Here is a 26,248-nt window from a genome sequence, read left to right on the forward strand (position 1 = left end):
CTTAATCTCCAGTGCGATAAGATGAGAGTGCTACTGATTAAAAGCTGCTAAACAGCAAAAAAGTGAAAAACTGGAAAATATATTCTTTCGCTCAGTGTTTGATATTTGCAATGCGCTATTTACCCTATGGTGATTGTGCTGAGTAGTAGTCGCCAGGTGATGTTATTCGCTTCTAATTATGCCCGTAGGCCAATCGCAGTTAGTCACGTTCGTCTACACACTTCCCTATAAATACTCATATATACATATTGTGTTTTCAAGGGTAAATCGCCGTGGAGAGAGTGGGATGCGTGATTCGCAGGATACTTCCTGCTGCGGCAGGATGAAGTTATCAGAGAAGGATGTGTTCCCATCTACCTGAACTCTGGTTACCTGTCCGATCGGAATCGAAGATAGGCGACATGCGGTGTCGTTTACCTGCAGCTGTCTTCAAAAGTCGAAAGAAATGCCACATACATACATTTGTACTACACTACAATCGACTACTACTACAGGGGATTTTCGAGGAGAGACGCTGTGTGTTGTTAAATCGCCGACATTTGCAGCATTTGCGTCAAATTGGAATGCGATTGTCCATTGTCCATTGTCGATTGTCGATTGCCCACATTTGGTTTTGGGATTTGGGGATTGGAGTTTCGGTTTCGGTTTCGTATAGCCAAAGGCAACCAAAATCAAATTACGTATACGAAAAGCCTGTCGACAATAGCAACTGAACAGAAGCAACTGAATTACCATTGCCTAATTCAATTTGCGCATTAAGTCGACAAGTCCGCGTTGACGTTTGACACTCGCACTCAATGTCAAAGTCGTCCATCAAATTTGTAGTTTTTTATCGGGGGGAATTTTGTTAATGAAAGCCAAAAAATATAAAGAAAGTGCACGATGAAGGCAGAGGTTTAAAAGATACAATATCGAAAATATGCATATGCCTCAATTTTAGTTATAAGTAGGTTATATCATTATCTTAGCTTCAATATTATTATTATTATTATTGCATTCAAAGTTCTCCTGTTCCGCATTTCCATGCATTTTATTTCCCAGGAAAACTGATTTTTGTGCAACTCTAGCATTTATTTTGGGGACTCATTCCTCATATATGTATGTATATATCGTTCCCAAAACATTTCAAGGCATCTGATTTCGTATGAGATTCGTTTCCTATATGCATGCCACTCCTTTTCATCGCTCCCACTCATTATTCCGCTGCATATTATTCGAATCCATTCTGCAGTTCACTCGATTATGTGACCTTCCATCAGCAGATCCCTCAGCACAAGACGATGTAACCTAACCCAACCCAATAACCCGAAAGATTTGTCACTTCACAAACTACAAAATACATCCGACAAACGACAAACGACAGCGAGAAACATAATTCAATAAATTTGTCGGTTTTCGGGGTTTTTGGGGTTTCGGTTTTCTTTCAATTTGTTGGGGAGTATTTCACTTTTGGAGGGCTCGCGAAGGCTTAAAATTCAAGACGGGCAGTCAACGAACGCGCATAATTTGATGGGATTTGGTTAAGTCATTCAATCTCTGGGCGGCGATGTGCCGGTGGGCGTGGCATGTCAAGGTGTCGCCGTGACGCGCGTGTCCAAAAAGAAAAGAAGAAATGCCGCGAAGATTTTTGTTGTATGAATGAAGTCATGCCCAAAATCGTAGGGCACCCAAAGCCCTCAAGGGTTTTTGTTCTTTTTTTGTTTTTATGTTTTTTTTCCGAAAATTTTGGGGGGGGGAGTTGTTAATCATTTGTTTTCCCTTATATTGATGTGTGTGGTTATATAGATATCGGATCCCATTAGCTAACATCCGTGGATGTTTCAATTTGCACAAAGCCAAATCGAAAGCCAAATTCGAAGCCAAATCCAAATCTAAATCCATAATGGCAGGCAGGCACGCGTTTCCGCCGCGGGTCAAGAACATAATGTGTCCATTAAATCGCAGAACAAGACGCCAAAAATAGCCAAAGTGGGGATCTGGCCAAGTTGATGACGCCTTCGATGGCGCCGCCAATAAGTGCGGAAACATCCAAAAAAAAACACACAAAAAAAACAAGGTGGCCGAGAAAAATGCAAGTGAGGAAGGTTCTACTCTCTAGTGCTAGAAAAAATACACCTTTCGACCATAAAAACTGATAAAATCGTGTCTTAGTTGTTAGCACATCGTTGAATAAAGTTTGTTTGGAATCCATTGCTTTTATAGCCAAGTATCGCATGGATTCACTTTAATCTAGTTCAAATGACACAACTCACAATTACTCGGTTATAACTACCAACTGAATGGCATTTAAACCCACAACAGCACACTAGAAAAACTAACTACATTTGTTGTGAATGTGAAATTGAGCATATTATAATAATAATAATACTGCTCATTCAGTCTTCTTTTTTTGCTATAGCAACTTATTGTTAATTAAACCGAACTTAAATTGGGGTAAGGCCTAAAAGAGCAAGCTGCGCATTTCGTGGGACCAACCTAGTTCCACATTCGATTGGGTCATCGCTCACGGCTCGTTAATTTGGCCAACCGTATGGGAAATTGATACAGGAAATGCAGCGCCGATGGGCCAACAGTGCTAACTGATAAACTCTGCCCAAAATTCGTGCGTTGTTCGCAGCTGTGCGGCTCAGATTAATTGTGGGTCAACACAAATGCAGATGTTTGCTCGCATATAGCTAGTATATGTATCTCTCTGATCTACATATGGTTCCGTATCTCTATGTGTGTGTGTGTTTGTGGCCATTGGAGCGTTAAATTGCCGCGGTAGCCCGCTTAACCGCCTACCCAGCTACTCATCGAACCAAACCATAGAGCCGCCATCGATACATTTGCCCAATTGCACGGGGAAAAACGAAAGCGTTAAGCTGCGTTGCGCAAGAGAACTGGCGCCCAACGTGGGGCACTCATATCAAAGCTTAACATTATGTATACATACATCTCTTCAAGTTAATTATCTCGGATTTTTTTATTTCATTTGTAAGTATATTTTCTCTCAGTGCAACTCTGAGCTCCACAACCCCTTTAGCCATCAACGTAACCCAAGTAGCACAAATTGGCCCGCGGCTTTGCAGCTTATCGCGTTTTGTATATGGATTTTGACGTTGTTGTTGTTGCTGTTGTTGGGAAAGCGGCCCAGCGGTTTCATTTCCATTTCCATTTCCCCCGACTGGCAGGCCATTTCCATTATGAGAATTGATGGCAAGGTCAAGCGGTTGGATCAGCGTTCGGAAATTTGTCTCTGGCAAATGCGCATGCGCATGCGCAGCTTCAGGCTTGCATTAATCTCTACAGTCATAGCTCGCTACATTCAACGATTGCAAGTCAAACATTTGGGGGAGCATATTTTCTGTAAGAAGAAAGATCATATAGATCAAACATAAGGGGTCTTATTGAAGTTTGACTGTACTTCTTTGCCTCCCTCTTTTTGACTTTTGCTTGCTTCGCTCATAAATTGTTAGTAAACAAATTGCTGTTGCTTCAGGCCAAGAAAATATCAAGAGTTTTTCAAAAGGCAAAAAAAGTAGAGAGCTGGAGGATGCTTGATTAATTTGATAAAGCGAACGATAAATATCGCTTGCCGTTTAATGAAGGCAATCCAATTAATTTCTAACTGTTCGCGACTTGGACCTTAAGTCCAAAGATAAGAGTCAATTAATGAGATGGCATATGGATCTTTTGGCCATTGATCTATAAACATATCCATATGGTTTGTTTGGTAATTAGGTTCAAAAATCTTGAAACAATGAAATATTTTTATATTATTTCTTATATTTTTTTAATCCATGCTAAAGCAAACACACTTCTAGAGTTTTTCTTACGATGGTCAGGTCATTGTTATATCATTCCAAGTTCCAAGTTACTATATCTTTCTCTTGCGTACGAATGTTGTGTGGCGCATTTATGGGAACTGGGAACTGACATGGCGGTAATAAAAATGTTAACACGCCTATGCCCCAAAAGGAGTGGAGAGCAAGAGGACACGGCGATGCAGGGGGGGATGACCATATTTAAACATAATTTCGTTTTTTATTATCCTTTCATGACAAAGACGAAGCCGCACCATAAACAAATACACGCATATATTCACTACATATCCAGAAGAATCTGAAGAAGAGGCGAAGAAGGCTTGGAGACAATGACGTTTAATAGCGGTCGCTAAGTGGAAGGCAACTGAAGAAGGGTCTACACCGCAAAAAAATATCTGCAGTTTTAAAATGTGATATAATAATAATATAATAATATATCTGCTTTTAAGCGTGCTACAATTCTATTTTTCAAATTCTTAATGTGTTTTTCGCAGATATTTTGAATGTTAGCACTGGCTGTTTCTGTTCAGTGTACCATCAGGGAGTAGGCCAAGGAGGAGGGGGGATGGTCGAAGGACAAGGACCAGGGGAAAAGGTGAGCGATGGCCGGTGAAGAGGGAAATGCCGGCATAGGTAAACAAAACAACTGGCTGGCAGGTAAATTACAAACAGCAACAGATGAAGAGGAACGAAAGCCGCAGGACACTGAGAAAAAACAAGAAATGTTTAAGCAACATAACACCACTTGCAATTATAAAGTAATTAATGTTTTTTCTTATAGCTATAGTAGATTAACTAAGTGCTTGAACATAATATAACAACTTTTGTGAATCTTTTGTAAATGTAAAAAAAATTGCCATTCAAATCTTCCTGTGTATTCTACTGAGCGGCGAGAGAGCAGGACTGCAGTCTTCTCCTTCATAATTTAGTGTTGTTATTGTCTGGCTTTGGATTTGAATTTGAAAGAATTATGAGAGAGTGAGTTGGAGAGGTGGAGAGTTGGAGAGGGACAATGGAGAGTGGAGTGAGCGAGAGCGAGTGACATGGCCACACACGGCGAATGCTGCCAGGTGGAAGAGGGATGGGGAGCGATGTGCCCCAAGCTGAAGGGGCGTTAGAAAGGGAGGGAGCGATTGTGAGAAGAAGACCTGGGATTTCCCAATATATGACCATATTTTGACATAAATTTCGTTGCTGCCCATTTAAGTACAGTGGAGCCTAGATAAAGCATCGTCGCTACTATGCTGATACTAACAAGTTGCAAATATGTATGTAATAAAATATAATAAAATTGTACAGTTTTCTAAAGGGAAAATATTATTACATTAAAATTGCAAGTTGTTACAATTTCTGAAGTCTTCTTTAACCAGTGATCATAGTAAGTCATATTCGATTACGTGGTGTTACAAAATATTTGATAAGATACACAAAACCTTGCATGATCGATGACATAAGTCGGCCGTATCGCGGTGTTATCACTGTACTCTAGTGGCCTACAAATAAAAGGGGTGTTCTCGGGTGCTCGTTCCCTGTAAATGCGGGATGTGTATGTAAGTCGTATAAATTTTAATTATGTCGCCATAAACTAAATGGAAAACGACACACCCCTCCGCCCTCCAACAACAAAAAAATAAAAATATAAAACAAAACCGAAACAATTCTGCGTGCTTTGCGTTTAATGCTTTTATTTTCTTGTAGTTTTTATTTCTTTTTTTTTGCCGTCTCTGTCAGTTTTTCGCTGGCTGTAGTTAAATTTTTATTTTTTTCCCAGTTTTTTTTGGTGCTGTGCTTTTTGGTGGTGTGCGCATAAAATTTGCATAAATTACACGCGTCGACACTGACAAGTAAATTTACTTTGAAGGCAGACAACCTCCCCCCCTCCCCTCTGGGCAGCACCCCTCCCGCGGCTCGACAAGCTGTTGTTATTGCTTTATTTTTGTCACATTCAGCAGCAGTTAGTCGAGTGCTGTTTTAGGCCATTATGTTAATGAGTTTTAATTGAAGAGTCCGCAATATGAGCATATTATTTATGGCGGTTTTTATTATTATACTTCTTCCTCTTTTTTTTTCAGCTCTCTCACAAAATTTTCATTTCATTTTCGGCCTCATGTGGGCGCCAGCAGAGGGGGTGGGTGGTTGGGTTGGGTTTTGCTGTGTTTTATTGGATATTCAAGACTTTTATGTGATCAGCAACTTGTTTTGGGTCTGGGTTTTAAATTTCCATATTGAATGCCTGGCACTTTATGTTGACTTTTAGTCGCACTTAATTAAATGGATTATGTGGGTGGAAATCACATTCAATTTTCACTGCCCTTGAATGGCGATTGCTAAGGGACGCGTTTTCATTTCACCACAGGGAACAATTTCCCCAAGGACCCCTATTGTGTAATATCTAGATTTTTCAAGGCAATTATCGTGGTACTTGCTAATTATACGATTTAAGATTTATATTTTAATAATCCCCAACATTTGTATAGCCAATAAGATTGCCAATAAGCTGTTTTACTGCTTTAAAAGTACAAGATACATTGTGCATTGGTAGAGTTAGCGAAAGTAGTTGGCGAATGCCCTGCGCAATTTACCCAAAACGCCAAGTTCACTGGCCGTACTGCGCTCTCTGGATGGATCGGGATTAATGGATGGATCATCCTCCAGGCGGCCGATATGCCAGTTGATCTGCATGTTGCCCACCACCAGACGCTTGGCCATCAGAACGCCCAGCTGCAGACGCTCCTCGGATGCGAATCTCAGCTCCAGACCATGCTTACTCTTGCGATGCGAAATTATTGAACAGAAGCGCCGGAAAATGGCCAGCAATTGTTCAGCGCTGCCAGGTGGATATCCATGCAGACTCAGCCACTCGTTGTTGCTCAGATCCTCCGCGGATTCCCTGATCCTGGCCTGCTCCACATCCGGTTCTTGTTCCTGTTCCTCCTCCGGTTTCTGTTCCTGTTCCTTTTCCGGTTCCGGTTTCGGCGCCTCATCGCTCTCACTTTCTGTTTGACTCTGACTTTCCTCGATCATGATTGGATTGGTTATACTAACTCCTATTTCGGATTGACTTTTCTCGGAGTTCTGAGTTACGTTATCAAAACGAAACAGAAACTCATTTTTAGCCTGCCAAAAAATTGGTTTTTCAAGATATACTTTCGATACTTTCTTATCGGAAATGCCAAAAAGAGAAAACAAAAACCCAAAACACTATCAAGAGGAAGTGGGAAGGTGAAGTTCCTCTGAGAGTTGCCAGCTGTGCAAACAAAAAAAAAACTCAACCTCAAACAAATAAGAGAACCACTGGCAGAAATGTGTTATTTTTCTCGATAATGTGCCACGAATAATTTAAATATTTCTTTTCATAAGCATAGTAAAATTTAATAGTAATTCCCTTATGTAGTAGGCAATCTGGTAAATCGAATTTGGGGGCAACATATGTTGAGTATATAGATACAGTATATAGCATCCCAGATACTTCCGATTCTACTATGCCCCGTTGTCTATACTGTAAGTGGGTCAAACATTTGGGGGCCATGCGGCATGAACAATTTTGTTTCAGTTTTTTTCAGATAGCCACTATCAGTGGGTGAAATGGGAACGAATACATAATTCCACTGGATCTGTAGTAATCATAATTGTTATGTCCATCGCGATTGAACTCTAAACCGTATCGCCTCATTTTATGGACGGCATACTCAAGTGCACTTATTACAATGGGCATTCGGAGTTGTTGTTTATTTTTGGGGGGCTCTCTTCGTTTATTATTGCTGCGATCATTGGAAATTCATCGCATCCGGAGGAGGCAATCAATTTTGAATTCGTTTCGTTTCGATTTCGATGGTTTTTCAGTTGGTTTACAAAAACCTTCAAAGTTGCCCTTCATTTGGTGGGCAGCCAAAAGCAGTGATTTGATTCAAAATTTTAAAATTACAAATACAGTGAAGGAACATCCATTGGGTACTGTTTGAAATGTTGGCGAACAAAAAAGTTGCATTCATAGCTTGGAAAATTTCTGAAAAAGCTATTAAAATGTCACATTTGAACTGCGATAAGCTTTGAATCTTTGAATCAAAGCGAATTCTTACAAATTCGCCAGCCCAGGAAGTCAATGCGATATTCCGACACAGCCCCACACAAGCAGTCATAAGAATTTGCAAGTTCATTAGGTCCGTTGACTTTTATGGGTGACTGTGCATCGCATCGCCTGGCATATCTGAGAATCGCCCACAGGGATATTGAAATACTGGAATGCTCGAAAACAGCCATTCCCATTCGCGCCCTCAGTTATTCAAATATCTTTCTCTCTCTCTCTCTCTCTCTCTCTCACTCTAGCTCCCTCTCTCTCTCTTGCTCTATCACTCCCTCTCTCTCGCGCCCTCGCACATTGTCACGTTGCCGTATGCATTTCTGTTGACTCTGCGAATAAATAACTTACACGGATCACAAGAAACGTCTAAAAATCAGCAGTGAAAAATAAAAGTATCTAGAAAATATGATTTTTCAGTTCTGAATAAGAGTAAAATCAGAATTGAAAGTTGATTTTCATAATCCAGCTTTCAGATACTCAGATACTTTTAGAAACATGAAGAATGTACATATGTATAATAGAACTTAAAACAAACTTGCTAGCATATGTATGCATTTACAATAAATTAAGAATTAAAAATCAAGTATAATATAAGAATTTCTTATAAACTATAAAATAATAATGTATGGTATAGTTTCAAGCAAATATGTGTTTGTTGCAATACTTTTTTTCTGTCACTGTTACAGGCGAATCAGGAATCTGATCTGGTTGCATGCTCAATTAACTTTGTGTATTCTCTGGTCGCCGAGAACTTCCCGAGAACTTGAGCACTGTGGTGCAGAATGGCTCCGCTTTGCCATGGGTGGCTCAGTGGTGCAATGGTGCAATGGTGCAGTGGTGCAGTGGTGCAGTGGCTCAGTGGTGCAGTGTTTTGCAGTTATTTGCTGCGGTGGTTGCCTGGAAGCCTGGGTGCCTGGCAAATTTATCGCTCTGCCAGAGCTGTCAGCCTGATGAGCGTCGACATGGCAGGCCAACAGCCACAACGCTGGCTGCTGCTAATCCACTGCACCACCCGCTCAACTAGACCCCACCTCCTCCCCCCTGGGGGAAACCACCCCCTCAGATAGCAAGCAAACAGTCAACTAAAACCACTCAAACGCAACTACAACTGCTTTGCTGTCCAAGCGAATGCTCGTTAAATGTGCTCAAATTTGAATTTCAAATGCGTTTGGCTGTTGCTGCCGTTGTTAACATTTTGCAGCAGTTGAACACTGAGAACAAATGCGTTATGTTTACTACATGCATGGTAAAATGTATTTCTATACAGTCTTTGTCTGAGTAAACAAGCCACTAAAAATATTATTTAGTTTCAGTTCTCAAATCCTAGTAAATATTTCTGCGCTATAAGCAAGTATTTAATTTATTTTTTGACTCTAGACTGTGAATATTTTTCGTGTGCAGCTGTTGCAGTTGCAATTTATGTTGCAGCTGGATTTGCAGTAGTTGCTGCTGTGTGGCTGCCTCATCTGCCAGTTGTCAGCGGAAGTGTTGATGAATTTATTTGTCTAAATCGCATTAGGCGGCTGACTTAATGAAACCACCACCAAAGCAAAACTATCAAAACCATAGAAACCATTAAAAATACAGCACCACCCGCACTCGAAAATCACATGTCTTCAAATTGTCCACGTTTCTGTCAGTTTTTTACCCTTTTATTTGCCCCTTTGTGCGTATTTTGTGTGGCCCTGATTGACATTTAAATGCAAACTGTCAGTGGAGTCTGGTTTGTTTGTCATTCACTGCATTGTTGTGGCACTCACAATGAAAAGATATCCCAGCATTTTGTGGCTTAATTAATCACAGCTGCAGCTAATGGGTTAAGCAGTACATACCTGGAAAGAAAAAAGAGGGTAAAAATGCTCAATTAATATTTAACGTTTGGTAAGTAGAATTCTACAGTGCTACAAAGCCAGCTAACCAAAGTGAATGCAAATCTTAACCCACTCTTAACCCCTTTTTTCGCATTTTGCCAGCTTTGCTTTTCTTCGCAGCAGCGGCTAATTTAAATTCAAATTTAAAGGGAAAGAAAGGAAGAGCGCCAAAGTCCTGAAAGTGTTGATCACTTGGCTGCTTTATAGCTGGAGTAAAGCATACATTTTTGTAATGGACTCTGAACATGGTTTCATGTGCTTAATGGAATGTGGCCATATCTAAAGATATTGCTCTTTATAGGGCTCGATATCTTGGTCTGGGATAAGATAGCGCTGTTGATAATGGTAATGAAATATGTCAATAACAATAAAATACCATCGAAGAGTGGCACTTTTTGCGGCAACACTGATGCTCGCACATCGCTGATCCAAAGTTGCATGCCACAGATGCACGCCCCGCGATTCGCCAGTTTTGGGTTTTATTTTTTTTTTCCTAAAGGGATTATAGTATGGCTTGAGTTAGCTTGAGCTTTGCACCCACGCTTTTTGGTTGGCTTTTGGTGGCTAGCTGCCCACGCAATCGATAAGGGCGAATAAATAATATTTATTTATGCCACAAACAGCGTAACGCCCACTGCAAAATGCTGCCTGTCAATTAGGAGCGGATAAAAACCCAAAACCCCTTTGCAGATACACAATACGCTGGCTCATTAAAGAACTGCAGCTCCCTGGGGATGGCTTACACACTCGTATCGCTGACAGCCCTTATCACGCATGCAAATTGTGTAAAAATAAAATGAGATATTGCCTATATATCCCTGCTTTACTCTTGGGAAATTATAAAGTTAGCTGAACAATAGGAACGTATATGCCATTACACAATTGAAGAATGGGTTTCCATATTCAATGGATTTTAATTGCCTCTAAAGAATTCCATGTTAATATGGGATTACACTTTTTTTTGGAACCAGCTATTCTTAAAAATTACTCATCATTCGGCTTGTGGGACCAACTACCCATTAGTTTTCGGCTTGTGGGACCAACTATGCACTAGTTATAGGCTTGTAGGATCAACAATGCACTAGTTATTGGCTTGTAGGATCAACTGTAGCCTGGATATCGACTCGTAGCACCAACTATCAACTGCCATGTCCAACGAAGTGCAAAGACCATAGACCATGGACCATCAGCATCCCCGCCAGCGATTGCGATGCACATAACGCAGCATACCACTACCCGAATGCCCACCACGTAATCCCCTTTGCTCCTTCTGCCAGCGGAGTCGTTATGCATTGCCATTTTTGGTATTTTCAGCCAATTAGCGGCGCAAAGGCTTCAAATGTTAAGTAAAAGCGAAACGGGCTAACGAAACGTGGCCAAGTCACAAGAGCTCCTTGGCCAACAGCCCATCGCCGCCAACTGGCCGAGCAACTTGCATTTTTAATGGTGCTGCCACAGGCGGCGGCTAAGGAGATTCCAAAGGGGATCGCGATGCCCACAAGATGCTTAGCTGAATTTTGGTCCCTTGGGATGGTACCAAAAGGTCGTGACACGATCTGTTTTAGGTTTTCGAAAGTGTTACCAAAAAATCTCTAAAGTTTATATTATATATTTGGGTGATATCTGAACACTGACCTTGATGTTAAACTTGATATATAATTAATCATAATTAAAGGCTTCAATTAAAACCAAAATCAAACAATAAAATGGAGAACACGAGCCGAGCATTAATTTATAAATAACATATGATAAGTTCAAAATAAATGTATTAATTATTATATGCGTCACAGATAAGAAATGTTTTTAACTTCCTGCATAACGAAGAATCAGTCGCAAAAATTGGAAAAACATATTTATTTCATTACATTCCATAACAGATAGAATGTTCTATTTTTAACTGATGCAGAAATTTTATCACGCACGCGGCTGAATCACATTTGTCCTGATTCCAGTCAAGATAATGGTAAATATACATAACAAGCAATGATAAGATACGCCAACTGGATCAGATGGTAAAAAGAGTGGGGTTTTTTTTTTTTATTTGTTTATTTATCATTTAAGTTCTGCAAAAACGACATAAATCACGTGACCATCGCTGAGCTCGTTAGCGAAGTCCAATCAAATGAAATTTATGCGGCGGCCTTAGAGATCCTCCATTTATACAGCTACATACATACATGTACAGTGCATATATCCCTTCGATTCCTGTGCCATCCAACCCCCTCCCCCCTCCTTCCCCCCCTGTCACTATGCTTCCCAAATAAGGTCACGCCCGTTTGCAGGACTTTTAATGAAGCCTTAAATGTCATTGATGAAATAACTGCGCAAGCGATCGATCCATTGCGATCCATGTATCCATTCGATCCGAATCGATTCCATTCGATTTGATTCGCAGCGATTCGATTCGCAGCGATTCGATTGTCGCCGGCTGCTAATTAAAGCTGACCATCTAAGGTTCGAAAACAGTCGGAAAAACCGCGTACCCCTTTTCCGCCCCTCGCTTAATTGGCAGCCAGATTTTCCTTTTGGGCGACAGCGAAAGTGATGACATCTCAGCCTAACGCGACACAGAGAGAAAAGTCCTTGTTCTCTTAAAGGTTATGTGTAATGTGTACATCTGGCATGGAGTGATAGAAATCAACCGAAAAAAAAACCATTTTAAATAGAAAATTTTTAACATAAGATGTTTTTCTTAATTTTCGGAAAAAAAAAATCGGTTTTTTGGCTAAAACTTTGGAAATAAATGGTTCAAAAACGGAATGCCATACCTCGTTAAGCTCGTAATCAAATTCCCAATTGATTTGCATTCAAATCTGGAGATATTTATTTTTTGAAATTTTTTACATTATTTTTGGCATTTTTTACGTTACTTTTTGTAAATTTCATTAACAAGGATCACAACAATTGAGCTAGGAATTCAACTTTCTTAAGCGGCAAAAGTTATGGGGCTTGTTTGTATTGGTGCTTAGCTATAAACAGTAATTCTAGAAAACCACGCTTAGCACATACCAATTTCTCGCAGTGCACATTTTGCGGGCGTAGTTGGGGAGTTGCATTTTGTGCCCGAGACTCGAGTGCTTTTCCATCGATCTTTGGGGGTGGCAGTTGAATGGCTCGCAGTTGGCTAATTGGCTCATTGGCTCATTGGCCTGTGGCTAATGGATGTTGACGCTTCCGTCTGTGTGTCATAGATTTACCTCCCCGCTCCGCGCCCCCCTCCCTTATGGGTTTTCCCCCTTTCAGATGGATTTTCCCCTCGATTGGGCGCAAACAAAAGGAAAATGAAACAGTAGCCTGCAGCGATTTTGGTCAGTTGGTCAGTTGATTTTCGCACAGCTGGCTGGGCAACCGAAAAACAATACATTATACAGCATGTACAGCAAAAGGGGGCGTTTAAAAGGCCAACACGAAATGAGGGGCGGAATCCAGAACTGAAAACCAAAAACCAGACCATTTTCGACTTATCACGCCCGCCAATTAATTCTATACCTCACTTTCACATATTTTTTGTGTTTGGACGACCTTGAATGCGCCTTAAAATTTGTAAAAAAAATTATGAAAGGAATGGAATGCCAGTCGCATGTTAAAATTTTCAAAAAAAAAAACATATGAAAAAACTGCAGAAGAAGTAGAATGAGCAAAGCAAAGCTAAAGAAGGTGCAACGCCCAAAGGCGAGAAAAAAGATACAAGAATAACCAAAGAAACTGAAACTGGAAATCAAAAAACAGGGCAGATACATAAAAATGAGGATCTGGACTTTGTGGAGTGGAAGAAGAAACTCTCGTCGAAGGAGAAGAAAGGGTACGAAATTATTATAAGGTCTGCGATTTGCAAGTATTTCCTTATAGTTACCTCTGAAAGTTATAATAAAAATATAATTAAGACTTTTCCAAAAACAGAACTTTGGCTGAAAACACAATTATTCTCTGTAGAAACTGTATTACACATATTTTTCCTTGTGCATTTTGTAGCCTTGATAGCCGGGATTTATCAGCAGGTAAATGGAGCCATAACTCTCGACTATTCCCAAACAAAGATAAGCCTTGATGGACAGGTGAGTGCGAGAGGAGTGAGTATACTTGGAGCAATAACCACAGAGTGACAACTCAGCCAGATAAAAAGCCGGCCAAACGATGATTCCAGTTGCCCAGATGCAGTCGAGAAAAAAAAAAAAAAAAAAAAAATAGAAAACGAGGTGAGAAAATGGCTTGATGCATTTCCGTTTACAGTCAGCTCCAAATCGAATATGTATGTCGAATGGAGAAGACACCAAGATACGTAGATACGTAGATACATAGATACGTAGATACGTAGATACTCATGCTTTTCAAGGCTAAGCCACTGAAATGCAGCCAAGCAGGCAGAAATCCGTTAGTAAAATACAAATACGAAAAAAAACAAGATGCACGGTGCTCGGTTTCTATTTGTACTTTCCATTTGTGTGTTGTCAACACGAAAAAAAATCAGAGAAAAAAAAATATAAGAAATGAATAAACGGCAGCAGCGAGTTTGAGGCATTTTAGTTCAAGTGCAAGCTGTCAAGGCGAACGGTGGAAAACAAGGGGGGAAATCGAGGTTTCAGGGGAACTAAAGGGGGAGGGGGGATTGGGGAGCCCCATAGCGAGCCATTCAAGAGGTCGGCATCCATCCAATAAAGCAAAATGCTTGCGCAAGTCGCTCTGCAGATCGCAAAACTCAAACCACAAGCCACAAGTCTGAAGTCTCCAGTCTTCAGCCTCAAAAGTGAAAGACCGACGGGGGAAAATGCGAATGATGATGGCGATGGTGATCTTCGGTTTTCGGGGGCAGGAAAGCCCATCAAGTGGCCAAACAAATTGAAATTGCGGCACGCAAAAACATCAGCCGGACGGACAAGTCCCCATCCATATTTCCATCTCACATCAACTGATCACTCGAAAAAAATGCACACAACTTTGCACAAACAAGATAAGAAATGCAATGCTAATCCAAAATAAATAAATGTATATCAACTAAAAATGATATCTTAGCATTATATTGAATTAATAGTAATAGCACCCCTTTTTGTAATAAGACTGTAGTTTTTTTTTTTTTGCGGTGTATGCAGTGATGGCAGACATGCACTTCGTCATCATCAGCATTCATTAGCGTGAGCGGACAGCCCATCGTGATCTGTGATCTGTGATCTGCAGAAACAGCAGCTGTGGCATCAATTGCGGATAGCCCTTTGCTGGTGTACTGGGTACTACATGGGGTATATTGACTACTGACTGAGTGCTACTACTGGTCATGAATGTGGTGGCATTCATGACTTGCATCCGCATCGCATCCCATTGGAATGGGCCATCTGCAAAGTGTCCCATTCGCGTTTTCTGATTCCGGGAGCCAACTCCGGATCATTTGCCAGCACTTTGCTAATTTCTCCTCTGGAAATGGATGGCAGAGAGATGGGTAACGGCAGGCAGGAGGTGATAGTGATGGGGATGGTGATGGTGATGGTGACCCCGACAACTGTGACTGCAAATGTGGCCAAGTGATTAGCGTGCTGTGAATTGAGAAGGTTGTGATTGGAAAGCGGGGAGCTGCAAGCTGCAAAACTGAAAACTGAAAACTGAGGCTACTTGGAATGCTGTGAATGTGAGTGGAATCACTCAAAGGAAAGCACTGATTAAAAACAAAAAATAAACACACAAATTAAACAAAAATGAAACAAACAAGCAATTAGTGTTATCACCGGAATTCTTGGTTGGATGGTCGTAAAGTTATTCAGAATTGAGTTTTGCATCAATGTGAATATCATTGCTGAGTAAGCTGGTGCAAATATCTAGCAAAAATTACTCAGCAGCGAAATAAAACCTACATACATATATATATGTATATACAAACATATATGCATAAGCCACAGAAATCGCAGTGAGTGAGTTGAAGTGCTGGGAGCAAATCGAAGAGGTTTTACTGGTCCCCAGTTGCCCGACACTCGTAGCTCCCCAGCACTTAAGCTCCCCGCTTTCCGAACTCCAATTCCCATTTCCCATCTGCAATCTGCAATCTCGGAACCAATCGGCTCCCTCAAGAGAACCCTGTAGACGGGTTTTGTGTTCTTGGCCCAACCCTGGCGAACATGTAAATGCAGTTTTGGCCATCAGTTCGCTTTCCTTCAGCTGAGTACACTCTCAAAAACAGGGAGTGCTGGCCATCTTGCAAGCTTTAATAATGTGTTTTTGTTAAAGAACAACACCCCTTTTTACATAAGTACGCTCTTGTAAATGAATAAATTGATTAAATATAATTAACATGAAATACCAATGATAAATATTGATTTTTTACCGAAAATTGTTTTTCTGTTTTTTTGCTACTATAATTATCAGTATTTTGATCACAGCATTCGAAATAGTGGTCCAAATATGGAATGTCATACCTCGTTGAGTTCGTAATTAAATTTCCCATCGAACTGTGTTTTCAAAAAATTCTATTTCTTTTCGATTTTTTGCAAATTCTGATGATGCTACCCCTTACAAAAAATGCGAAAATTTGGCCAAAAATTATTTTGACACAGTCGGTCAAAAAGTGATTTGGTTGGTTAGTATTGGTAATTAGGAGTACAAAACTGTAATTCTTTTCGCTTTCTGACCATTTTTAGCCAAGTTATACCAAAAATAGCTATCGTAAATATGGAATTTTTGCCGAAAATCGTTTTTCTGTTTTTTTGCGTAAAAAATAATTAAAAAACAATTACGACTGGCTTCTTTTGTGCAGTGCGCGTACTTGTAGTGCCACAACAATGACAAATTCCGGGGCAAGGTGCCACAATTGCTGCGAATTCCGGGAACTGGATGGGTGGCTGTGGTCCGGAGGCGATGGCACGGCCATTTATGCAGATGAGTCGGCTTTGTGATTATCTCAGCCGAGTTGCCAGCGAGGACCAGTCCAGCGTCCTTCGAACCGATTCGATGCGAGACTTTTAATAAATTGATCACAACAAATTGCTGACAGCTGATGTGCCGCGCCCGTCTGCGAAAAGTTGCTGCTGCAGTTGCTGCTGCAGTTGCAACAAGTTCTCAATCAAGGCGGCAGAGCAACAGGTGCTGGCTAAATGACAGACAATTGCTTTTAGCCAGGGCCACATTGGCGAGCACACTGCAAGCACACTGAGTTCACTGCGGTTCAAAAAAACGACGCCAATTTGATTGGAATTTCTCGTGTGGCTGCCACAAATTGCTGCCACATGCAAATGGATCTTGGGATCTGTGGATCTGCGGATCTGGGGAATCTGGGCGGCACTGGCTGCATCGGGTTTTCAGGGCTGGGAATTGAGGATCTCGATCGGGATTTCGCCTGCGGCTTTAGCAATCAACGTCAGCGTCAACGAAGCGTTGAAAATGCCAATGAAACGGAAGCCGCAGCAGCAACATACATACATATTAACATACATATAATGCAACTGCAGCAGCAGCAACATCAAGGCAGCTGCCAACAAAATAATAAAAAAAAAAGAAAAAAAACGAAATTTTACGTAGGTAGCAGTTCAGCAGCTTGCAGCAAACAAGTTCTGTGCGCCAAATAACAAATAAGTTTTAATAACATTTATCCTGTACCACCGGGCGTATGCGTAATGCGCAAATTGCTTGCCACGGCACTTGAATGGAGCGAAATATTAATTGGTTTTTGTTCAGTTTTCTATTTACTGTTTTCTGTTTTCTGCTTTTTTGTTTTTTGTTTTCTATTTTCCTATCAGCAGGGTGTCCGTGTGGGTGGTGGCCAGTAATTGGGTCGTGCCAAGTGCCACGCCCACCCGCTGCCAGCGCCTTAATTGCCAAACGGATGAATCAGACCGCTAAAAAAAAAATTGGAATATATGTGGAGAGAAAAGGAAAGTTAGCCGCTTAAAAAAAATGTATTTGCCAGGATAAATGACAAACCATTTTATAAGTGCAATTACTGTTAAAGTAATTAAAGAATAAAGTTATTTGTTTAACAATCCATCAGTTAAATGTAATTGAGCTAATCCACTTAAAGACCTTCAATTGAAATGGGTTTACAAATCCAGTCATTTGGTTCGCTTTCTCTGGACTTAACCACCACATCTTAATTGGATCAACATTGCCAAATTGCGAATGGTGTAGATCGTGTTTACGGCCCATTAAAGCGAAGAGATCGCAAAATGAAGGCCAAAAATGAGCCAAAATTGAGAATTCAGTTTAAAAAAGAAAAGTTACTAGACAACAGCTGGCGAAGAGTGGCCAAAATGGGCGATCATAATGACTTGATGACTTTTCGCCATAGTAGCCATTTTTCATTGGCCAAACGGGAAACCGTTTAGTGGCAACAATTCCAGTCGCGAATTTTCCCCCAATTAATTGGCCATATAGAAACGATCAGTAAGTATGTGACATAATTTATCCAGTGGCTGCGATATGCTTGAGTGCGTTTTTTCAACGTTTTGCATGCGATTCGCGCACTCGGGAATTAATTAACTGTGAGATTTTCCTCTTTTTCCCCAGCGGAAGTGAAAATGGGCTAAATGTGATCGGCGTGGAAAAGCGGGAAAAAAGGGGGATTAATCGGAGACTTTCACTGCACAAGAAACGAAAGCAACAAATGCTACCCACGCCCGAAGAGCCGAGAAAAGCCGACGAAATCATAAAACGAAACGTGATTCGCTTTTTAATTACCGGCCACACGAAAATATATAAAACTTTTTCAAAAAAAAATTAAAATTGGGAATGAAAGAGAAAGACGCTTTTCCGCCAGAATGATTTTCCAGCATCGGTTTACAAAAAATAAAGATCCAAAAAAGTTGATGATGTCTGGCGTCAACGGTTCGTTAATTTGATGACTCCCAGAATCCGCTCAAAAATGCCAGACGTGGCGACTTCATTTGGTTATATCAAATTATGTTAAATATCATGTGGATAATGAAAGTTTTATTAACATTTTCCATGCGTTTCACCAGGCATTTCGATGGCCAAACATTTGCCATATTTTTGGCTTATGTTAAATTTTTTATTTAATGTAAAGTTTTTTCTTTAATTATATGGATGACACATTAATAATCCAATAAATATGTGTCGCTTGTGGGGCGTTTTCAGAATGAGGAAATATCAATCAGGGCAATCAATCAGCCGAAAAGCCGATGACTTTGCCGGAAAACTCTGTGAACGCCTTTGGCTCAAACGCACCTCATTCTGGTTATAAAGTCTTTTGGATTTCTGACTTTCTTGGTTTCTGGTTGTGTGGCAGTGACGCCCCCGTGGAAAACGCCCCCCAGTAATTTCTGGACTCAAAGAAACGCCCTACGAAATGGAGTGGGCAAAAAAAAAAGGGCACAAGAAGTGAAAACAATAACCTTATCAATTAACCCATGGGGAGTTGTGAGACCCACACAGATACGACAGTTTGGTGCCATGACTGCAACTCCGCAGTCAGATAAACGTACCTGGAAAGCAAATAAGTCGTGGAAAATGTTAAGAGGCAGAAAACGCTGAAAATGCTGAGAAAAAGCAGGTCTATGGACTGCAAGTAATACAACTCATAAAGTGCAGCCCAAGTGCATTAAACACGGCGACAACAACGAAACGGGTTGAAGTTCTGCTACTCTGCCAAAAGGGTATGGTGTTATTTTAAAGCAATTGGATTTTATTTATGCAGAGCACAAGGACTGGAAATTTCAGTCTTTTAGTTAATGAAATAAACAATTTGTGTTGAATACAAAAATAGAAACTATTAACTATTATTGCTATTATTACAACCAAAAGGAGCCAAAAAGTTTCTGTTTGGATAGCTCTATATATCTTATATATTTAAATATATCAAATATTTATATAATTTTTAAAGAGTATTCAAGAGAGTCTATCATTCGTTTCCAATAATTGTTGTTGTGTTTTGGTAAAAGTGCCGCACTGCAAGCTTGTCAACATCAATGTGTACGAGTATCTGTGTGTTCGTTTCGTTTCGTTTAGTTTATTCTTATCAAGAGTTGTGTCGCCATCGCAGTTTTCAGTTTTCAGTTTTCGATATTGGCGCCCACACGCAGTCGAAGAAGTTGATGTTGAAAATGAAGTTGGAGTTGCAGTTGATGTGGAAGTTGAAGTTGAAGTTGGAGTCGCTTGTTGTTGTTGCCCCAAGGCGGCGCAAAAGTCTGGGCCTATTAGTCTGGGTGTTGCGCTCTAAAGTTGCAGCTGGGTTTTACCGACCAAGAAAAAAAAAAAACTGAAACCCAAGTCGCAGTCGATGTCTCGAAGTCGGAAAGTCAAAATTCGTCAAGCGAACATGGCACCGCAACACCCACGTGCCACAGCTTTTCGAAGGCGGGTGGGCGTGGCCAGTCGAACTGCGGCGAATTTGCATTTGCAGCGTTGCACCAACGATGCCACATGCAGCAGCACAAATTGTGAGACCAAATAACTTAATAACTTAAAGAGAATTCAGAAAAAATCTCTGCAACAAAATCTCTAACATTTAATTAAAGAAAAAGGTACCAGCGCTACTTGTAGTGAAATAAACTATTTAAAGCCTCATATAACCAACCATTTCTCTCTCTGTAACAGAAAATGGGCGCAGGGCGGGGGGAGGCAAACAAAGACGTCCCAAAAGTGGGCGACTGGGGGCGTGGCAAGCGTTTGTTGAACTCTTCAGTGTGAAGAGGAGAACTCGAAAGAAAAGAGCGGGGAAATCTTCAACTGAACAAATCTAATCAATCCTCAGCCCATGTGTACACATGTATGTATATAGGTGTGTGTGTGTGTGCCCCGCCCCCTCCCGACCACCGCCCCTTTTCGCAGCTGATGAACTGCCAACATCTGTGGCAGGCAGCCGCAAACTAAGTAAAACAAAATAAATAATCATAATAAATAAACGAGCCACGAAAATCTCGCAGCAGCATGTGAAAAACGAACCGGTGAAGAGATGAGATGCAGATCGGGAAAATGTGGAAAGTCCCAGCGGAAATTAAGGGCTGAGTGGGGTTGGTGGCAGAAGGAGGTGGTGTGTGTGTGTGTGGAAAACTCCGTGGCAGTTGCAACCAAATTGCGCGAAGCCAAACGCCTTGAAATGCCAAGAGCAAACAGCTTGCAATCAAGGCAGGAAAATGCATGGTCCACAAAGAAAAGAGGAAAATAAATCAGTGAACGAAAAAGAGACCATGGAAAATTAAGAAAAAATGTGAAAAGACGCAAAGAACTGCAAAGGGTCCATGGAAATGACACCAAACAATTTAGAAGTGTGCAAATGATCGATGCTTGGTGTCAACTCTGAAATATGCCAACTGCATAAATAGAATAATTTCAAGAGCAATTATTTATTTTTGTTAAGAAAATGATCATTTAACGAATTTCACACGAATAATTTCATTGAAATGGCAGTGTTAAGGTCAAGAAAAATCTCAATTAAGAGTTTTGTTAAGAGTTAAGAGCCAAAATTTGTAGACTGAACAAATAAGGCCAAGGGTGACCCCGATTGCAGCGAAAGAAGGTTACCGCTCTCGTGCAGAGTTGCCATCACACCAGAAGTGATCAATTTCCTCAGCGTTTTCAGTTGATGCTAAACCCCCAAAGGCTCGATACGATCTTCATTTGGTTCACCCCGAATGGCCCAAAATGTTTAACAAACTGCCAGCCAAAATCGTTAAAACCAAATACCAAAAAAAAAAAAACAGGAAAAAAAAACGAAAAAACACCGTGAAATAAAAAAAAGAAGAAAAAATCTGAGAAAAACAAAACCGATCGCTAGGCGATCTCTCAGCACGCAAAGACCCCCCCAAAAAAAGCAGCAAACAGTAAAAAAAAAAAAAAAAAAAAAACAACTGGAGTTGGGAAAAAGAAACCGAACGGCGTCAGTTTTCATTAGAAACAAGCAACAGCAAGCAAAACAGCAAGCAACACGATCGCAGATCCGCCAAGAGAAGCGGGCAGAAGCCACTTGGACCGGATTGAGCTGGACGGGAAGGTTAACAGGGGCGTAGTGTTGCACAGGGGGGGGAGGGGGATTGTGGCTATATGTGTGGCGGAGATGGGGATGGAGAGCGATCCCAACAAAGTCTCGGCTTACTGCCAATGCACCGGAAAAAACAAAAAGGTCTAGTTCAGTCTCTTCATTACCAATAATGATTAATAATAGCGCCGAAACAAGTTAAACAAAGCTATTACCCATTAACTACTAAGGTATAGTAACATTTGAATATTTGATAGCCAATCAAAAAAACATACGTATTTTCTTCAGTGTAGCTTGGTGACTGGGGCAGGTACGGTTATTGGCAATGGTTCGATCCATCTGCGGCTTTGTCTGGCCTGCTTTGCTCTCCTCCTCCCTCTTTCTTTCTCTTTCTCTCCCTCTGTCTCTTTCTTTCTCTTTCTCTTTCTCTCCCTCTGTCTCTTTCTCTTTCCCCCCCGCCCTGGTAACGAGTTCCATTCGCACAATTCTCAGCTCAGCCGCGGGGCAAACAGAAAGCATCACATCGCATCGCATTGGAAGGCAGGGAGTTGGGACGAAATAAAAGGGGTAACCACGGTATTTGCTCCATAAATCTCACCCATGTGACTGCGATACCAATGGGGTTAGTGGGAATCTGCATCTGCGTGCGATGATCGGGGATTGGGATCTCTGATCTCTGATCTCGGATCTCGGATCTCGGATCTGCGGTTGCCACCTCGTCTGGGTCGAGGTCTACCTTTCATATATATGTACTTCAATCGATAGCCCAGTTATCTAATTGAACTCATCTGGTGTTCTTTACTGCACAAATACTATATGGTATACTATATAGTTTAAGTGTAAACTTCCCTTTTGTAGATCTTGTCTGGGAACTGCAGCGTTCCTTTGGTCATTAGCCTATACTCTTGTTTACTACCCTGTACTTTTGTTTACTATCCTGTACTTTTGTTTATTACCCTATACTTCTGGTTACTATCCAACTTTTGTCGCTCCTTTTTGTCTGTCGCTTGGCTTTCGCTGATCCTCCGCTGCAGCCCACTGATCTGTGGCCCATCCTACGTCATTAGGAGATTGCGGTTGCCCAGCCCAGTGGGCAATTTGTCCGCAGTGCCGAGCGGTGGCAGAGTGGAAGCGGTTGCCACATTTTCGGAGCTTATTGATTTATCGTTTGCTCGGTGAGAGACGGGGGAAGACAGGGGAAGACAGGGGAAGACGATTCTTCGGAGGTCGCCAGCTTCTTCTGTGGCCAAAGTTCTTCTGGTGGGCCGATACTTCTCTCCACTTCCAAAAAGAGCCCGAGGCGTGGGCTCTTTGATTTCTATGCGCAAAATCATCGTGAGCGTTTTTCTTATTTTTTATTTTCCAATTTTTTGCCTTTTTTTTTTCTTTTTTTCCAATTTTTTTTTTTTCCATTTTCTTGCCTTTTTTTTTGCAACTTCGTGTTTAGTTTTTTTCCCTGCAGTTAACCCACGCGGCCATGGGGTTTTTTTAAAATTTTTTCTTCTTTGATTTTGATTCGGATTTGGGATTGCGAGTGGGGCCAGTATCTTCGCAGCTCTTCAGTGCGCGATTCTTCTGTGCGACTGCCATCCAATTGGCAATAAATCAAGAGCCGCCCACGCGTTCTTCGCTTTTTTTCGTAGCTCCGCGAAGTTGAGGCTGTGGCAACACTTTCGGGGCCTCGGGTCTCATTAGTTGCTGGCAGAAATTATGTTGCAAGTCCCTCGGATATATTCGCAAATGTATCTGTGTAGCTGAGTATCTGTGTATCTAAATATCTGGGTATCTGAGTATCTGTGCATCTGTGCATCTGAATATCTGCGTCGTCTTGTATCTCGCCACTCGACAGCTGGGTGAAATCGCAATCCCATTCGCAATCCCAGTTCCCAGATCGCTTTTCCGATGCGAATCCGAATCGGCCAGCCTCTTGTTTCCCACACCAAAAAAAAAAACCAATTTTTCTTCTTTTTTTTTTTTTTGTTATTTTCGTGTGCAGCATTAGGCTTTTCCTCTATTTTCTATAAATACGCATGCCAACTATGCCGCCTTCGGCTCCCCGGAAAATCAATTGAATTTTCACGCATGTTTATGGGCCGCTCAACGTTCCATTGGCTTCACTGCCACAGTGGGCACGCAGTATGACAAAAATCTAAGGAATTTATCTTAGGAATTTACAGAAGGGATTTCTAGGATTTTCTCTAATTTTATGTTTATTAATTAGGATTTTAAATCAAGTAAATTATTATTATTACTTGCTACAAAAGTTCACTGTTGACTCGATTAGCTAAATTTGAACAAGTGAACTTTTCTCATGGATCGTGGCTGCCAAAAGTCACACCCTCATCTTTTCCTTTCTTTTTTTTTTTTTTTTGCGTCGGCAGCCTTAGAAAAGTCGGCACTTAATGCCCCAAGATTCCTGCAGAGCAGCCAATGGTACACCAGCGGTCACGAAAGTAGGAAGCAGATAAACGAATTTTAAGCACACCTATTAATTTTAGTTTTTCATATACCAATTACTTGCAAAATAGTTGTATATATAGTTTAAAAAATTATTTGGAGTTTACAATTCTAAAACAAGAAGCGTGTATTTGTGTGACCCGCACTGTGGTTAGCAGTGCGCATATATTTATGGCATACACACATGTCTGCCAGCTTACATTGCCTTAGCAAGTGTTTTTTGGCCATTTCCTTGTCGACTGACTCTGTTGGCTTGACGCTTGGCGTTTTCGCGTTTTTGGCTTCATTTGTTTACGAGTCGAAAACTAGGAAACTGGGGGGAAGAAAGCGGGGTGGAGGACTTTTGGGTTGGTTTCCCTTCATTTTTTTTTGTTGCTGAACTACCAACTATTTGGCAACTAACACACGCACCAGCAGCGAGTAAGAGCGCAACAATGATAACCATAAACTGTCGACCAGCCCGGTGGATAACCCACCCCACTGAGCACCACCCAACCACCCAACTACCACTATTAACCAAACCCCAACCCCCAGCCACCAACCCCCCAGCCACATTCTTGCGACTGTTTGGCGTCTGTTGACCTCATTTCGGCGAAAAGTTTTTTGAGTTCCTACTCAGTTCTTTCTCCTCTACATTTTGGCGCAAACAGGCAACACATGTTGGCGGCATAAACACGAGCAGTGAGTTGTTTTGCTGAAGAACCAGAAGAAGACAAGCATGAGATACAACATCTACGAGATGCCACGAATCCCAAAGATTTACAAGCGACCTAAAATCAGGCTACAATTTCATGCCATTTTCTAACCACTTTAACAAGTTAGCAATATGTAAAATGGAGTCTTGCCATAAAGTGCATCACTTCGAAGGTAATTTTTGCAGGTAATTAATTAAAGACATCTTTAAATACCCATTGTTTAAAGTATATACATACATATATGTATAATATATGTATATACTCACTTTATGGCATTGCGAATGCCACAATAGTAATCAAAATTCACGGCAAGGGTATACGAAGGCAATTATATGTATATATGTAGCTTAATCGACCATCCCAGCGGCGTATCTCAATTTGTACTATATCATCGAGGGTGATAATTGTGCCATACATGTGTATACTCGTAAAAAAAAAGTATAAAAAAGTGAAGATGGGCCCGGCGATAAGCGAGTCACATTATTTGCATATGTACCTTTTGCGTTTACTGCACTCTCATTAATAAAACAAATATGCGACAATCGCAAAAGTGCAAACAAAGCTATAAAAAAAAAAAAAAAAAATTAAAACAGCAAAAACGAGCTGAAAATTCAAGGTCTGCGATCAGTGTAGTTATCGGTCAGGAAAATGAAGTGCAATGAAATGCAACGATTAAATGGATCGTCCCGTCCTTCGAAATCAGCAATTTCCTCACATCCGTTCACAGATTACAGCTTCTTCCGATTTCAAGTGCGTCATTTGCAAATAAAGCTGCAGTTGCAAGTCACAGTGAGCATTCGATGTGGTTGGGTCACCACTTTTTCCTGAACGGGGTCACCACAGCACAATGTTTATTATTATGCATCTCATTTGCAATTTGCGAAGGGCTATTGATTTTTGGTTGCACTTTTCATACGTGCGAATTCGTTACTAAAAACAAGTGACTCAGGCTGTTTTTTCTTTTTTACTCTTAATTTGTATAAATTGTATTACTTAGTTGGGCAGACTTTAGCTTTCCCGCATGGAAATAATTTATAAAAGGTTCATACTATCTACGCAGATAGCACGATAATCAAGCGAATTTATACCAACCATAATGTTCACGTTCCGCTAAACCGGAGTACAGAGTTCCAGTTTCAGGTTCAGATTCAGTACCAGGTTCAGTTCCATGTTCAGGTTTACATACTTCCCCCATTCGGATGACCCCACAAAGCGCGTGACATGCACGTCCAAGCGAAAGAGAGGGCAATGCTGGGCGAGAAAGAGACGGGGCCAGCTACAATGCACATGACCAGGGATCGTGGTGCGAGTGAACGTGTAAATGGCTTTTTGATTGCAGTCGGCGGCTTTTCATATATGTATGGACACCTCACCTCACCTACCAAACTTGGCCTTGATCATGGCCAAAAAAAAAAAGAAATGCACTTGCA

At 41.0% G+C, this 26,248-nt stretch overlaps 2 protein-coding genes across 3 annotated transcripts in view; both read right to left on the bottom strand.

The window, feature by feature from the left end:
• The window catches only part of LOC120455276 (integrin alpha-PS1), a 44,783-nt gene that overhangs the window by 15,163 nt on the left and 3,372 nt on the right, over positions 1-26,248 (bottom strand). The window lies entirely within an intron of this gene.
• On the bottom strand, positions 6,226-25,988 carry LOC120455584. The gene is made up of 2 exons (XM_044006580.1): positions 25,935-25,988; positions 6,226-7,007 (listed from the first exon to the last, which is right to left on the bottom strand). Exons 1-2 carry the CDS (start codon positions 25,986-25,988, stop codon positions 6,351-6,353), a joined length of 711 nt encoding a protein of 236 aa, XP_043862515.1. The 3' UTR covers positions 6,226-6,350.

The sequence above is a fragment of the Drosophila santomea genome, chromosome X, assembly GCF_016746245.2.
Source record: "Drosophila santomea strain STO CAGO 1482 chromosome X, Prin_Dsan_1.1, whole genome shotgun sequence".
Lineage (NCBI taxonomy): Eukaryota > Metazoa > Arthropoda > Insecta > Diptera > Drosophilidae > Drosophila > Drosophila santomea.

Bases quoted from the DNA above. Each gene is read 5' to 3' on its own strand.
- LOC120455584 (XM_044006580.1), bottom strand. From the start codon at position 25,988: ATGGAACTGAACCTGGTACTGAATCTGAACCTGAAACTGGAACTCTGT. The intron at 7,008-25,934 runs GTTTAGCGGAAC...TCCTCTTGATAG, and splicing joins AACTGGAACTCTGTACTCCG to TGTTTTGGGTTTTTGTTTTC.